General features: G+C 58.0%; 2 protein-coding genes across 2 annotated transcripts in view; both read right to left on the reverse strand.

Annotated features, from left to right (window-relative positions):
- Nucleotides 1-166: 166 nt before the first annotated feature.
- DMPK (DM1 protein kinase) lies at nt 167-8,580 on the reverse strand. Its single transcript, XM_069088234.1, has 15 exons — nt 8,131-8,580; nt 5,927-6,018; nt 5,760-5,843; nt 5,496-5,591; nt 4,498-4,646; nt 4,290-4,383; nt 3,843-4,049; nt 3,485-3,733; nt 2,702-2,787; nt 1,688-1,787; nt 1,289-1,446; nt 822-910; nt 562-608; nt 285-359; nt 167-202 (listed from the first exon to the last, which is right to left on the reverse strand). Exons 1-15 carry the CDS (start codon nt 8,297-8,299, stop codon nt 167-169), a joined length of 1,731 nt encoding a protein of 576 aa, XP_068944335.1. The 5' UTR covers nt 8,300-8,580.
- A 2,637-nt stretch (nt 8,581-11,217) lies between these two features.
- DMWD (DM1 locus, WD repeat containing) overlaps nt 11,218-14,777 on the reverse strand; it is a 5,378-nt gene continuing 1,818 nt past the window's right edge. Inside the window, exons 3-4 of the mRNA XM_069089061.1 lie at nt 12,429-13,631; nt 11,218-11,676 (exon numbers count right to left, since the gene is read on the reverse strand). Coding sequence (XP_068945162.1) covers nt 11,629-11,676; nt 12,429-13,631 — 1,251 coding nt within the window. The 3' untranslated portion in view covers nt 11,218-11,628. The remainder of the gene's footprint in view (nt 11,677-12,428; nt 13,632-14,777) is intronic.

Consider the following 14,777-nt stretch of genomic DNA (forward strand, 5'->3'; position numbering starts at 1 on the left):
CCCCATCCCCTTCCCCACCCGCAGCCGCAGCCCCTTCCCCACCCCCAGCCGCAGCCCCATCCCCATTCCCTTCCCCACCCGCAGCCCCATCCCCATCCCCTTCCCCATCCCTTTCCCCATCCCCTCATGTCTCCCAGGGTTTGCTCCTCTTTGGTCCCCTCGGCGGCTATTGGATTGGTCGCCCCTTCCCCAGTGATCGGAGCTGGCAGAGAAGGCGCTAAGCGGAGGGGCCAGGCAGCAAGGGTGAGTGTGGCAGGGGGCGGTGAGCAGCCGGAGGGACGTACCCGGGCACAGGGCAGCAGGTGGCAGGGCACCACCAGGGGGCACTGGCACAGAGCCACGGCCGGGGGGCCATCTGGCTGGAGAGAGAAGGGACAGGTGACCAGATCGGAGCCCCTCCAGGTCCCTCCCCAGGGCCACCCCTAAAGGGATCGCACAAAATGTACTGTGGGTTCCGAGAGCAGATCAGTAGAAGGGCAGGTGAGATGGAGGGAGGACCTATGGGATCTGAAGGGGGTCCTAGAAGCAGGCCCATGGCAACAGCAGGCAGGGGAGTCTTACATGGGGAGGCAGCTCCGTGGCCTGGGGAAGGGGGAGCCCCGAGTTTGCTGGAAGGAGAAGAGAAAGGAAGTGGGGACGAGCAGTGGGCAGGCAGAGAGAGAGAGGGACAGAGAGAGGACAGCAGCCTCGTGGCCTGGGCAGTCTTGTTTCGTGTGCTCGAAGCCTCCAGCCCCCTGCTATCCCCAGGGCTCCTTGGGTTCTCTCCCCGCCCCTGCCCAGTACAGGGGGCTGGAACCCCGGGAAGGCGGGGCTGGACTTGCCTGACGCTTGCAATTCCTCCATCCGCTCTCGAAGCTGCTGGATCTGAGCCTCTAGCTCCCCATTCCGGCTCTCGGCGGCCTGGAGCTGGCTAAGGGCAGAGCCGGGGAATGGTCACACCAGGGGTCCCAGCCCCCTTCCCTGCGGGGCCAAACCTTGGAGAAAGCACTGGGCCACCAGTGCTACCTTGGCTTTTGAAATAGGACCCTGGCATTATTGCTCCTCAGTGTCCTGACCTAGGATGGACAGACCCCAGAAGTCATCCAGTCCAATCCCCTGAATTTACAAAAAGGCGAAACTGATGCCCAGGGCGAGAAAGGGACCTGCCTGAAGTCACAGAAGCCCTATTTAAGTCTCTATCCCAACCTAACATTTCCTTGCCGTGGTTGTGACATGGCTTCATATCAGGACTGAATAACTTACCTCCCTCCCTCAGGTAAAACATGATTCCAGCCAGGGGTTCACTGACCTGGCAAAGTTCTGGTTGGCCAAACGGATGGCGTCCAGCTCTCTGCGAAGGCTCTGCTGGTTCAGCATTTCCTCCTCCAGGGCAGTCTGCAGCTCTTGCAAGGTGACTCCCTCTTCCTCCTCCTTCTCCAGGCTCGATGTGGCTTCCTCACCCTGAATCTGAGAAACCTGAAAATTTAGAGCTGGACAGGACTTACCTAGGACCACAAGATGAACTGGAATTCAGACTCAGATCTTGTGACTTCAGAATGCCCGTCCGCTAAGCTGGGCAGTGGCTCCCACCCTGCCAACAGCGCCTTCTCATGACTGCTCTTTGTTTTTCCACTCCATTCTAGGTCCACAGCCCCCGCCTCCAGAAGCCTTTCTGGACTGACTCTGGAATCATACCCCTATCACTCACAGGCTCCTCAGCTGTGGCCAGCTCTGGCGGGGTGGGGATTGTGGGCTCAGGCTCCAGCTCCATAGGGGCAGGGTGGCTGACCTCCGGGGCCTCACTTTCACTGTGGGAAGAGGGAGAGTGGGGGACAGAAGGCATCTGCATTCCAAGACCTAGTTCTTTGCCCTGCCGCTCCCAACCTCTTTGGGAAAGAGGGCCCTTCTGAAGAGGAGAGACTGAGAGAAGTAAGCCAGCCTTCTTGTGTGATTTCCTTTCTCAGCAAGCATTTAGAAATAACCGAGGTGCTAGGCTCTGGGGATACAGAGGGGTGTGTGTGTGTGTGTGTGTGTGTGTACGGACACGCTTGAGTACACTTGAGCACTTGAGCGCTTTTGAAGAAATCAGTAACAATTGAACCTAGATTTCCCTGCTTTAGGATGAGGAAGTTCTACCAATGCAAGTGGATATCTTCTCTTCAACTGATAGGCTTAGAGAGTGGCCTGGGACACTGAAGCCCAGGGTCACACAGCCAGGATGGGGTTTTCCCCGGTGAGTACACCCATTGACAGGGTGTTTCAAAACCATGCAGTTTTCTGTTTTCCTTGTTTTTAACCTGAATAACTTTAAACTGCAGTAAAACTTTGGGACTGGGTAACCAGGTGGCACAGAGTCAGGAGGACTTGAATTAGAATCCAGCCTCAGACTAGCTGTGTGACCTTGGGCAAGTCACTTCACCCAGTTTGTCTCAGTGTCCTCATCTGTGAGCTGGAGAAGGAAATGGCAAATCCCTCCAGCATCTCTGCCAAGGAAACCCCAAATGGGGTCACAGAGAGTCAGACATGAGTAAAGAAAGATTTTTGAGATACCCTGTGTATGGGTGTATTCACATATATTATCAACAAACATACTTATATATTATAAACACAAAAGGGACAAGCTAATGGAGATGGGGAGGGGGGAGTGGAGACACTAGCAGCTAGGGCAGATCAGGAAAACCCCCCAGGTAGAAGGTGGGAGAAGAAAAGGTTCCCCCCTCACCTGAGAGCAGCATAGGAGAATGAATAACCCACAAAAGGTAAGTGTACACCCAGTGGGGGGCTTTCTACCAGGTCAGACAGTGTCTCCTGGAAGGAAAAAGAAGGGAAGGGCTTAGGGATGCTCTGCCCAGTGCCTAGTGAAGGCCTGCAAACCTGAGATGGGAATCCAGGCTTCCCAGCACTGGTCCCAGACCCATCCTAACCCTTACTTCCTTGGGTGACAACTCAAGTCCAGTAGGAAATGACCAGGTTGGACTAGACAGTTTGTAGGTTTCTTTCTGGCTCACAATCTACGGCTTTTGGGGAGTTGGACTAAAGACAGACCCACTGAGGTTCCAGGACAGGGGTGGGTAATCTTCAGGCCTCGAGGCCACATGTGGCCCTCTAGGTGCTCAAATGCAGCCCTTTGACTGAATCCAAACTTCACAAAACAAATCCCCTTGATTGGGCCAAAGGATCTCACTTGAAGTCCTAGAGGGCCACACATGTCCTCAACGCCCCTAAACTTCACTACTAATACAGATGTATGTTTGCTCAGAAACTTCAGTCTTCCAGAGCTGACAAGGAAGTAGGACATCTTCAGTTACTTAGTGCCCTGTAGAAGAACACTGGAGTTCTACCCCCACCCCAACCCCCTTATGCTCCAAAATCTTTAAGCACCCTTTTGGTTCTGAGGTGACCAGATGAGCTCAGGGTCCTGGATTTGGCAAGCCGGCGACCCAAGCTGGGCCTCTGGGGGGAGGCTGATAGGCGAGGGCGAGGTACGTACCCCACCCCCGCTCACCATGGCCGTGAGCCCGTCATCCACCAGATCGAAGTTGCAGGTGTCCGTGGCTCCGGAAAAGTCAGGCACGAAGGGGGGAGAGCTGTCCCGAATGCCCTCCCAGTCGAGTCCCTGGAAGAATGGATGATCTTGGAAGTCCCCGGCCCCAGACCGTCCTAGCCGTACCTCCCGTGGGCATAGAAGCTGTTGGATCAGGTCTCGAGCTTCCTGAGGGACCCCAGCATCAGCCATAGGCAGGGACAGGTGCTCCTAGGGAAGGGGGAAGAGTCAGGGACGTGCTCAAGGGAAGGACTAGCCCAAGACCACCATGGCAGGACCGGATGCCAGGGCCCGACTCAAAGACTCTCCCTGGGGGCACCTTGTAGTGGACGATCTTGCCGTAGGTTTCGGCGGTGGATTCGGCGTAGAAAGGCGTCTGGCCGAAAAACATCTCGTAGGCAAACACACCTAGGGCCCACCAGTCACACTCGGGCCCGTAGGAACACGCCCCTGTTCCACCGCCTACAGACTGCAGGATTTCCGGAGACAGGTAGTCCGGGGTACCCACCGCTACGGACGAGCACACCTGAGAGGAGAGGGAGGATCAGGCCCCACCCCTCCCCTGACTCCTCAGCCCCCGGCACCGCCCCTTTATCCATTTCTGCTCTCTAGCCTCACCTCCTGGCTTCCTCTCACTCTGTTTTGGCCACTCCTCCAGACTATTAACCCATCCGTGGGCTGGCTCACCTCTAGCAAAGGAGCCTCTGGGCCCTCTTTACCGAGGACCTCGTGTCAGGATCTCCAGCTCCCTTCCTCTCCCACTCACCGTTCCGTCCTCTCGAAGCTTGAGACAGGAACCGAAGTCGGCCAAGCGGATGTGGCCGCAGCGGTCCAGAAGGATGTTGTCCGGCTTGATGTCCCTGGAGGAGGGGGTAACAGTTCTGAGAAGCCACTTTCCACCCACCCCACCCTCCAGTCTAGTCCTCTCTCCCCCCGCCCGGACCCTTTGGTGATGCACCCCCGTGTGGCCTGACCGGTGCACGTAGCCGAGCCGGTGCACAGAGTCGATGGCCAGGACCATCTCAGCCAGGTAGAAGCGTGCCATCTCTTCGGGTATCCGCTCCCCAAACTTGCTCAAAAGGGTCAGCAGGTCCCCGCCCACATAGTACTCCATCACCAGGTACTAGGGGGAGGGAGGTTTGAGAGTCACTGACTTAGAGGCTCTCCCTCCACTGCTCCACTTGGTCCAAGGACCAAGAGAGTCCCTGGAGGGGAGAAAGGAGGACGGAAAAAGGGGGAGACAGACAAGTGTGAAGACAGGTAATCCCCAACATAGAAACCACTGAGAGTCGGCACCCTTGTCAGAGGCATTGAGATCTTAGAGATTCCATGGTTTAAACGCCAAAGCCCAGGTGTGACCACACCACTCTCCAATAAAGCTCAGTGGCTCCCTAGTAGCTCTGGGGTCAGCTCTGGCACCCCAGAATCAAGCCACGTTCGCCTTCTTTCTGCCCCTCACACGTGACATCTCATCTCCGCCTCAGCGGACACATTCCTCTCTCCTCTTCTCCAAGAAGCCTTTCCTGATCCCCTCCCTAGTGACTCTCCCTCCAAATCACTTTGCAATTACTGTGTGCATATGTAGTCAGCGTGCCAGCCGCGGGAAGCAGCGACCGGCTCGTTTTCGCTTTTGTAACCCCAGGGCCTAGCACAGTAGGGGTAGGGACGCTCGGCCTAGCCACACACCTGGCTCAGAGTCTCAGAGAGGTTGCTTAGAATAGAGCTTCAGTGACTGGCCCTATAGGACTCACTGTCAACAGAGGTGAAACGCGGGACACGAGATACTTAAACCTGTTTGCTAAGTGACTGATCCTGTATTTTTGCAGTGGAGGAAACTGAGGCAGCCCAAAGACCCCTCGGCCTCCCAGCCTATATCTCTGACCCAGTGCCCTGCGTCTCCCTAAGGCCCTGCCCCAAAGGCCTTCCAGAAGGACCGAACTGGGCAGCAAGATCAGCTGCGCCCCCTCCTCACCAGGTAGTTCTCGTCCTGGAAAGCAAAATGCAGCTGCGTGACCCACCGGGGGTCCCCATTCACCAGCACATCCCGCTCCTCCCGGAAACACGATACCTGGGGGGACAAGGGGGTGGGAGGAGACAGACTAAGCACAGCCCCTGCTTGAGCCCTAATCCCGCCCCTCCCTCAGCTCCACCCCTCCCCTCAAGGCCCCGCCCTTTGGGCCTCGCCCCTCTCCTCGGACTCCTCCCCGCCTCCCAGGCCTGGGCCCCGCCCCCTCACCTCCCCTCTCTTCAATATGTCCCATTTATTCATGATCTTCATGGCAAACACCTGCCCAGTGCGCCTCATCTTCACCACGGCCACCTGGCGGGGGAGGGCGTGCAGGTGAGGACGAGGGTGGCCGGCCCCGCCCCGCCCTGCCCCGCCCCCGGCCAAGCCCCTCTCACCTCACTGAACGCCCCGCGTCCGATCACCTTCAAAATCTCGAAGTCGTCCCTGCGCAGCTGGATCTCCTTCAGTCTCGCAACAATGGGCTCCGCTATGGGGGGAAGGGGGCGAGAGCTGGGCCACGACACCTCTGAGCTTCGGGGGGCGCGCGGAGGGGGCCCCGCACAGAGGAGACTCGCCCAGGCTGGGGAGGGGACAGAGGGGGGGGGGAGGAGGAAGTGGAAGGGGGGAGCAGCGGGGGGCAGGGGGCGCGCGGCCTGGCGGCAGGGGCGGGGCGGAGGGGAGGAGAGGGGAGGGGGAGAGGAGCCGCTGCCGCTGGGGCCGCCAGAGCTGCCGGCCCTTTTATGGCATCGCCCCGGCTTGGTTCTGGTCTAGCTCGCACAAGGGAGGGCTGTGCCAACGCTGTCCACAAAAGGCAGCAGCCTTCGCGGGGCCGGGGGGTGGGGGAGGAGAGAAGCATGAACCTTGCTTCCTTGCCTCAGTTTCCCCTTTTGTCTCCTCCCTGGGGGAGGGGTGAGGAAGAGAGGTTTCCACTTCTCTCAAGAGAAGCGAGTCTAGGTTTATTTAGCTCACGCCCGGACAGAGAAATAGAGAGAGATGGAGAGACGAGAGACCAGGAAAGACCCAGGCACCGAGAGATGGGGGATAAGGGACCCCAAAAGGAGGCAGAGCGAAATGGGAAACACGGACAGGCTACGGGAAGCCCCTCACTCCCACCCGGGAGCCGCTGAGGAGGGCTGGGGAATGGGCCAGGCAGGCCGTGGGCTGGGCTCGGAGGAGGGCTCCACAGCACCTAGAATACCTGGGGAAGAAAGCTGTTTACCCCGCAAAAGGAATGGGATTAAGAGATTAAGTGCCCCCCACCCCCACCGTGTTCTCCAACCGAGAGCTCAGCCCTGCTAGTATGTGAAGCCAGGTGGGTTTTGGGGCGGGGGGAACGACACTGCCACCTGAGGGGCCTCTCAGGGCCCACCTTCGTCCATCCATTGTCTTCCACCCTTCCTTCCCTCTCTTCCCTTCCTTCCTTCCTCTCTCCCTCTCTTCTTTCTCTTTCCTCCCTCCTTCCTTCCTTCCTTCCCATTCCCAGCCCTAAGGAATGGGAGAAGAGAAGACTGGAGTGGAATAGAAGAATTATGGGGCAAAGCAGAGGTGGCCCTGGGATATCTTATATCATAATCCCTTTGTCCAGACCCCTGCCCCTTTCCCTATGTGATCTGGCCCCTCTGGCCCTCAGTTCTCCCTTTGTAAAACAAAGTGGGGGGACAGAACAGACAAGCTGACCACTAATCCCTGGACCTGGAGCTGCCTTCTAGGACTGTGTCCAGCTAGGGATTCTGAGGCCACAGGATAAATTAATCCTGCTCCTTCTCCCCCATCCCAATTCCCCAACATCAGTCCCAACACACATAGGCTTTTGGTGCAGGCCCAGCCCTGAATCAAGCCCAGTGGGACTTGGGCTACAGGAGGCTGAAGCCCAGGGTCACTCAGATTTGGGGTGTTTCTGGTATGGATGAGTCAGAACCTCCTAGAGGCCAGAGAGGGCCCTGACTCACTCAAATCCCTCTTCCCTCCCTCCCCTGGGGCCCTAGGCACCTGTCAGGCTGTGGCGCCGACCACCTGCCACTGGCTGGCAGCTGCCACCCTTCCCTCAGACTCCTGGGATCTCTAAGCACTTAGTGATCCCGGGCATAGTGGAGGTATCTGGAGGTGGGGGAGGTCTAGGAAAGCTGGAACCTTCAGGTCAGAGCCTGAGGTCTTTCCTCCCTAACTTATCCTACCCTACCCTACCCCTCACTGGGCAGCTGAGGCCTGTGGTCCAGGCCCTCTCCGAAAGAAAGCCTGCCCTGCCTTCTCCCAGCAGTCGGCCAGATCCCCTAAGTTACTCATTCAGCTTGGAAACCTCTGCTCACTCCTCCATCCAGGAGCTGTGACTGGGGTTCTTCTGCCTTTTTCCTCCCCAGTCCTCTTCTGGTGATCCTCCCTCAATTCTGCCACCCTATATCTGGACCCCTTTCCAGGGCCCCCTTTTTGTCAGTGATACCCCCACACACACACACTGGCCCTCCTTGGGGCCCCATCTTCTTCCTCCCCAGGAGCTGCTCCCTCCCTCTCAGGATGCTTCCTTTCTGGCCCTGGTCCCCACAGAGTGGAAGCGACCCTGTGACTCCAGCGCTTGCCTCCCTCCCTGGGGCACAGCACTCACCCCACTGAAGGAAGTCCAGCACATACTTGTCCTGGGCCAGGGATGAGGCACTGAGCTCCTGGTAGACACACAGCAGCAGATCAAGCAGGGGCTCCAGACCCACACAGCCTCCATCGACCACCAGCTCCTGGAGCCGCCGGAGCCGCTGCAGCCGGACCTCGGCCGACATGACGGGGCTGCTGCCACCACCATGGCCCCCGCCCAGGCTGGGGTGGGGGGGCCTCACCTCTCACAGGCCTGGCAGGCCTAGCCCTAGCTCCCGGGCCTCATTGCTCCTCCTCCTTTCTCTCCCCCCCCCCACAACCTCAGGGCCTTCTGCCCTCTCCCCTTTGGGAATAGGAACTCCAAGCTAGGCAAGTCCTGTGTTCCCCTCGAGTTCCGCTATCCCTGCTCTGTCTCCTCTCTTCTCTCTTCCAGCCCAGCCCACCCCTGCCCTCCCTGCCCCTCCCTCCTCCCGATTTAACCCCTTGTAAGCCCAGGACACCAGCACCCCCCCAAACACACACAATACACCCCTTTTCTAACCCCTCCCTTTAACTCATAAACATCCCAGAGGGCCAGGGGGCAGGGAATATATCCTCATAACAATAAGAACTCCTGTTTCACTTTAACATTTACAGCGACTTCCTCACAAGGCAGGTAGCACAAATGTTGTTTACAGATAAGAAAGCTGATACTGACAAAATTCCGTGACATATCCACCGTCACCCAGCTCTTAAGTGTTCGAGCTAGACCCCCGATCTCCAAAGGAAGGCTCTTTCCGCTGAGCTTTTTCTTGCTGGAGGCAGAGGCACCCAGAGTTCCCAAATTCAGGGCTGATAATGGAGGACACTGGGTTTCGTGAGAGGAGGCAGACTGGTCTCCTTCAGAAGCGGGAGCTGGAGCTGGACAGGGCCTTTGGGGCTACCTCCTCCAAGCCCCAGATTGCCACTGAAGAGTCATGGTTTCTGAGTGGCAGAACCAAGTCTGGGCGTGTGCCCACCATAGTCCCACGAACCAGTTCTAGGTTCTATCGGAACTGGGACAGACCCTAACAACAGGATTTTACACTTTATGGACAATCTAGTCCAACCCCCTTATGTTACAGATAAAGAAACTGAGGTCTAGAGAGGGGAAGGGACCAGCAGAGATGGCATCCCAACCCAGCTCTCAAGCTGCTCCTGGTTCTGGGTTCTTTCTACGACACAGCTCTCTGAGGGCAGAGAAGGGGATTGGGGGGGGCGGGGGCACGGGCATGGTATGGAGCAGCGGCTTCTCCCATGACTCAGCGATGGATTCCATCCAGGACTGTTAAATTTAGCTGGGAGGTCCCTCCCGGGTTTAAATGGATCCATTTTGGGAGGGGAAAGGGGGGCAAGGAGAGAAGGGGAATTCACCCCTTCAGAGAGTAACTATGGTGGGGGACCCCCTTTCCAAAGGAAGACCTGTGTCTGGGAGAAAGGAGCTACAGTGCAGGGACCCCCCAGGACCACAAGGAACTATCCCCTAGTTTTTTGGACACTAGCCCTGGGGGCCAGGGGGTGGGGACCAACTACATTCCTCCCAGCTCAGATTAGAAACAGAAACATTTGGGGGGGGGGGGGGGAGGGGTGTTGCTCCCCAGAGCCAACCCTGGAGAGGAAGAGGAGTGAAAAGCTGACCTGGGGGAGGGGTGGAGAGTGGTGAAGTGGGACTGGATGAGGAGAGGAAGCCAGGAGAGAGACTGGGGTTTTCAATCATCCCTGCTTCCCCACTCCCCAGGGTACTCAGCCTGAGGAATGACTTGGCCTTCTCCCTCACCCTACCACACTTCCCTTGACAGATTTTAGGGGATGGATGTAATACGAGGTGATTTCCAGATTTGTGGCAGAGTTTAAAGGAGGCCCAATGCAGCCCAGTCACTGATCTGTGACCTTGTCCAGGTTACTGGTCTCTTCTGGGCCTTAGTTTCCCCATCTGCAAAAGAAGGGAATTGGCCCAGAAGCCATCTGATCTCCCCTTCAGCTGAGTCTCTGTCCCTCTGAGCTTTGACGTTATTTTTCTAATGAACAAAAATCTATTTTCTCTCCCCATAAATTGGAGGAAAATGAAACCCTTGTAACAAATATGCCTGATGGGGCCTGCTCAGGCCCCATCTCCCTTCTCTCTTCAGCCATCTCTCCATCTCAAGATGCCCCCGAACCCACACCTGCCAAACAAAAGCCAGGTCCTCCAGAGGTCACCCGGTGCCGGCTGCTGCTTCTCCTGAGTTCTGAAGCCTGTATCCACATTGTTCAATGGAAGCTTCCGGGCAGCTCCCAACGGGCCAGTCCTTGACCTCTCTGACTGACCACCCACTGTAGATTGGGATGTTCCTTCACCCTCCTTAGTGCTGTCTTTATCTGAATCACACCCATGGAAGCACAGGTGCCCCCATGACTCAGGCCAAGGCCCTTCCCTCTCCTCCCTTCAGGATCCCACTTAACAGTGCCTTTAGATTGGGAGCTCCCTGAGGGCAGGGGCTGCCTTTTGCCTTTCTTAGTTCTGCCTGGAATGCAGCAGGAGCTTAATAAATGCTTACTGAGTGAAAGTTTTGAGCTTGCATGTTAGGAGTTCCAGACCCACTCCTCAGCTCTGGCATCCCATCACCATCCCCAACTACATCTGGGCAGACAGGATCTTCTGGCCAGGCCAACCCTTCCTGGGTCCTTCCTTCTCCCTGGGGGCTCCTGCCTGGAAGGTCCCAGTCACTCCCCCTCCACCATATCCCTGCCTCAGTCTTCAGCAGGATGAATCAAGCTCTGTTGGAAGGGCCTTCCCAGCTCTGACATTCTGGGTTCTAAGGTCCCTTCTGGCGCTCATGTTCTGGGTTGCAGACCAGGGAAGCTGAAGCAGGAAGTGAGAAAGGTGGGATCAGGCCCCAATGTTCTGGCTGTGTGACACTGACGACCTTAGCCTCAGTTTCCTCACTTATAAAGGGGTGGAGGCGGTGTTAGGCTCCTCTCTTTCTAAGGTCTAATGTTCCAGGTTCCTCCACAGCCTTGGAGAAACACAAGGCAGGAAGACCAGCTGCTCTCCCCACCCTAGCTCCCAACCAGGAGACAGAACAGAGGTCAACAGCCCAGACTGTAAAAACAAGGAGCTTTTACTATAAATAAGGGGTTGAAGGGTGTGGGGGAGGCAGAGACAGTGGGGTTTCCATAATTTAGAACACTCTTCAGGGACCTCCCCCCATCCCTGCCAGAGGAGGATCAGTGCAAAGAGCCCAGATGGAAAGGAAGGCAAGGGGACGTCCGGCTGGCTGCTGTCACATGCAGGGGAGGGAGGGTGCTGTACAAGCAGGGAAGAACGCTGGGCCCCACATCCCACAGGCCAGGCCAGGGATGCCCCTGGTGTTGTGCAAGGCCTGCAGGAAGGGAGGGGGTGCCACACAGGGGCTCTTCCACTGTTAGTCTTGTTAATACATTAAGGGGGCTTAGGAGGGAGCACACAGGAGCAGACCGGGAGGCTGAGAGGCAGGAGCAGCCGAATCCACAAGCTTCACACCACGGTGCCACTGGGGGAGCTGGTAGGCTGGGAGGAGAGGCCCTGCAAGGAAGCCGGAAGAAGGGCATGTGGGCTGGGCAATGAGGCCATCACAGACCCCCACCCCCAGAGGCAGGCACCCTGCCTGTCTGCACGGCTCTTCTCCTGCCTCAGCTCCCCTGCAGTCTCTAGCATGGGCCGGGCCCTCCCCTCCAGCTCTCGTCTCTTGTGCCAGTGCCCCTGTTCTGAGGGCCTCCGGACATGGATGAATCAAGCTCTGTTGATTCTGTCACACGCCACCTGGGGATGTGCCTCGGGCCCAACAGAGGCCTGGGGGCCTCCACCCCCAATTTTAGAGTCTCCACTCCCATGACTCCAAGGTTCTGACAATTATTTTAAGAAGCTGACATTCTAAAAAGATAGCAGCTCGAGTTCCAATACTGATGGAGGTTAATGGGCTTTCCTCACCCACCACATTGTGAGGAACGTAGCTCCAAAATCCCCATCTGACAGCTGAAGAGACTGAGGCTGGGAGACGTGACCAGTCCTGGAGCTGTGGTCGGCAACGTCCCTTTCCACCACACCCTCCCTCCCCCTGGCAGCACTCCACAAAGCCGAGACCCTGACAGCCATGTTTCTAACGTGCTGACACTTCAGGACTGGAGCACCTCTTCTGTGCAGACCAGGCACTCCCGTGGCTCCGGGTCATCTCTAAGCTTCTTTACCTTCCCACCCCCTCCCGACCCCTGAGAATCTCCAAGTACTCAGTCCGCAGGCGCCTGTCCTGCCTCTGGGGCAGCCCCTGGGGTACTCACAGCTTTGCCAGGCCGGGCCCAGGTGCAGATGAGCCCCTCCTGACAGGCGGTGATGATGCAGTCCTCCAAGAAGAGGAGGACGGTGAGGCGCTCCTGGGCAATCTTCTTGCACACCAGGGGCTCCAGCAGGGGCACCTCGTGGATCCGAGGGCACAGGGCTGTGCCCAGCACCTTGGCTGGGTCCAGGCGGCCCTTGGGGGCCGGCCCACCCAGCTTGTCTCCACTGCTACTGCTGCCACTGCCGCCCCGGCTGATGTTGCCCAGGCTGTGGTAGCGCTTGTGCTCTCTGTCAGTGCCCTTGTCACGACGCTCCTGGAGGGTGAGCGTGGCAAACTTGCCGATGCTGAAGGGGGTCCCGGGTTCCGTCACCCCACCTGTACTGGCCCCGGCCCCCTTGCCACTCACTGCCGGATGTGGGAGGCTGTTGGAGCGGGACAGGGATCGGGGCAGGGGCCCTGGGGTGACAGGTGCGGCCTCTGTGCTGCCGGCCAGGGCCCGTGGTCGGGCCAGAGGGGGCCGTGGGTAGAGCACGTCCTCCGTCAGGTCCCACAGGCAGAACTGCGTGTCCTGGCCGGCCGAGCCAAAGCGGTAGGTGACGGCGGGGGGAGGTAGCCGGGGCAAAGAGCCCGCTTCCCGCTCACTCCCGCCTGTCGTCCCCTCCTCCTCCGGCTCTTCCTCGCTCCTGGTGGTGTATGGATCAAAAGCCACGGCGTTGACCCAGGACTTGTGGCCGTGGCCTCTGGCCACCACTCGAGCCTCGGTGAAGGACCACACGGTGACCAGGTCGTCCTCGCCCCCGGTCACCACGTAGCGCCCGTCGGGGCTCCAGCACACGCAGAGCAGGCCTCCAAAGTAGCTCTTCATGAGGCCCCGCAGGAGCATGGAATCAAAGTGAAAGATGCGTAGGCAGCCGTCCTGGCTCACACAGGCCAGGTGGCGCCCGTCTGGCGAGAAGGCAAACTCGTTGAGGGGGCCCTCGCCCACGGCCCACTTGGCCAGTGGGTTTCGGGGCGCCTTCCCCTTGGCAGTGTAGACAGCAAAGCCTTCCCCCTGCTTGAGCAGGCTGTACTGGGGCGGGGCGGGGCCGCAGGGCCGAGCCACATCATACAGGTAGAGGTGGCCACTGGCGTGGGATGCCAGGAACAGGCTTTCTGACTCAGGCAGCCACTTCAGGTGGGTCACCTTGGTCTTGTCAATCAGCCTCTGAGAGGAAAAGCAGAGGGAGACAGGAGGGCCATGAGCTTGCTTCCAGGGTGGGAAGGGCGGTGCAGTGGAGAGAGTCCCAGATTCAGGGTCCGAGGCCCGAAGCCCAAAGCCTGGCTCTGCTGCCCACAAGGTATGTGACCCCCCTCTCTGGGCCTCAGTTTATGCATCTGTACAAAGTGCTGGTCTCTCAAGGCCCCTTGGGAGAGCAGCCTGCAGTGGTATAGAGAGTGAGCCCAGAGAAGGCTGCTGGGACCTCTGGCTCCCAATGCCAGGTTCTCCACTTGGATCCCAGGTGTGGTCAGACCTTGAGCTGGGAGGGGCTTCAGAAGCCACTCCACCCAACCCCCACCACCTGACAGGTGATGGAACTGAGGCACAAGAGGTGAAGGGGCTTACTCAAGGTCATTAGACACACAGTGCTGAAATTCCAGCCTGATTTACCAGGTCACTTCTCTGGGCCACTCCAGGCCCCTCAGTTCATTGTCTGATGGCCCCACCTCAACTCATCCCTGCTCGGTCTCCTGGGCACCAGGCCTGTCCATCCCTCTGGTACTAAAGAGGGCAGGGAACTAGAGCATAAGCCTGTCCATTCTTCTGACTCGTCAGCTCTCTGAGCCTCAGCTGTTAAGTGAGAAGGCTGGATCTGCCTTCTTTTCACCTGTCCTGCCCTCTCAGCCTCTCCTCTGGCCATGGCATGGACAGCACCAGGGGCAGGAGCACTGTCTGTACTACCTCAGCAAGCTCTCCCTCTCTGGGCTTCAGGAACCACCCCTGTCAAGCAGGGATGAAGGTCCCTGACTGGCCTCACTCCCTGGGCTAATGTCAGGATCACAGGAGATAATGGCCATGAAAATGATCTGCAAGCACAAACAGGAAACAGTTTTACTGGGCAACTCCTTTCTCCTCATTTTCTCCAATTAGTAAAATTGAGAGAATGGAACAGATTTCCTCCCAGCTCTGACATCTCTGTTCTAAGGCCCCTCCCAGCCCTGACATTCCCTGTTCTGAGGCCCCTCCCAGCTGACATCCCCAGTTCTAAGGGTCCTCCCAGCTCTGACATCTCTGTTCTAAGGCCCTCCCAGCCCTGACATTCCTGGTTCTAAGGCCCTCCCAGCCCTGACATTCCCTGTTCTAAGGCCCTCC

The sequence above is a fragment of the Petaurus breviceps genome, unplaced genomic scaffold, assembly GCF_028583685.1.
Source record: "Petaurus breviceps papuanus isolate PSGF00001 unplaced genomic scaffold, PetGlider_PUasm1.0 185, whole genome shotgun sequence".
NCBI classification, from domain to species: Eukaryota; Metazoa; Chordata; class Mammalia; order Diprotodontia; family Petauridae; genus Petaurus; species Petaurus breviceps.

What these genes read in the sequence shown, in the direction of transcription:
- DMPK (XM_069088234.1), bottom strand. Translation starts at nt 8,299, where the DNA reads ATGTCGGCCGAGGTCCGGCTGCAGCGGCTCCGGCGGCTCCAGGAGCTG. An exon ending in GCTGGACTTCCTTCAGTGGG is followed by an intron (nt 6,019 to 8,130) that starts GTGAGTGCTGTG and finishes TTCCCCCCATAG; the next exon opens with CGGAGCCCATTGTTGCGAGA. An exon ending in GACGCGGGGCGTTCAGTGAG is followed by an intron (nt 5,844 to 5,926) that starts GTGAGAGGGGCT and finishes CTCCCCCGCCAG; the next exon opens with GTGGCCGTGGTGAAGATGAG.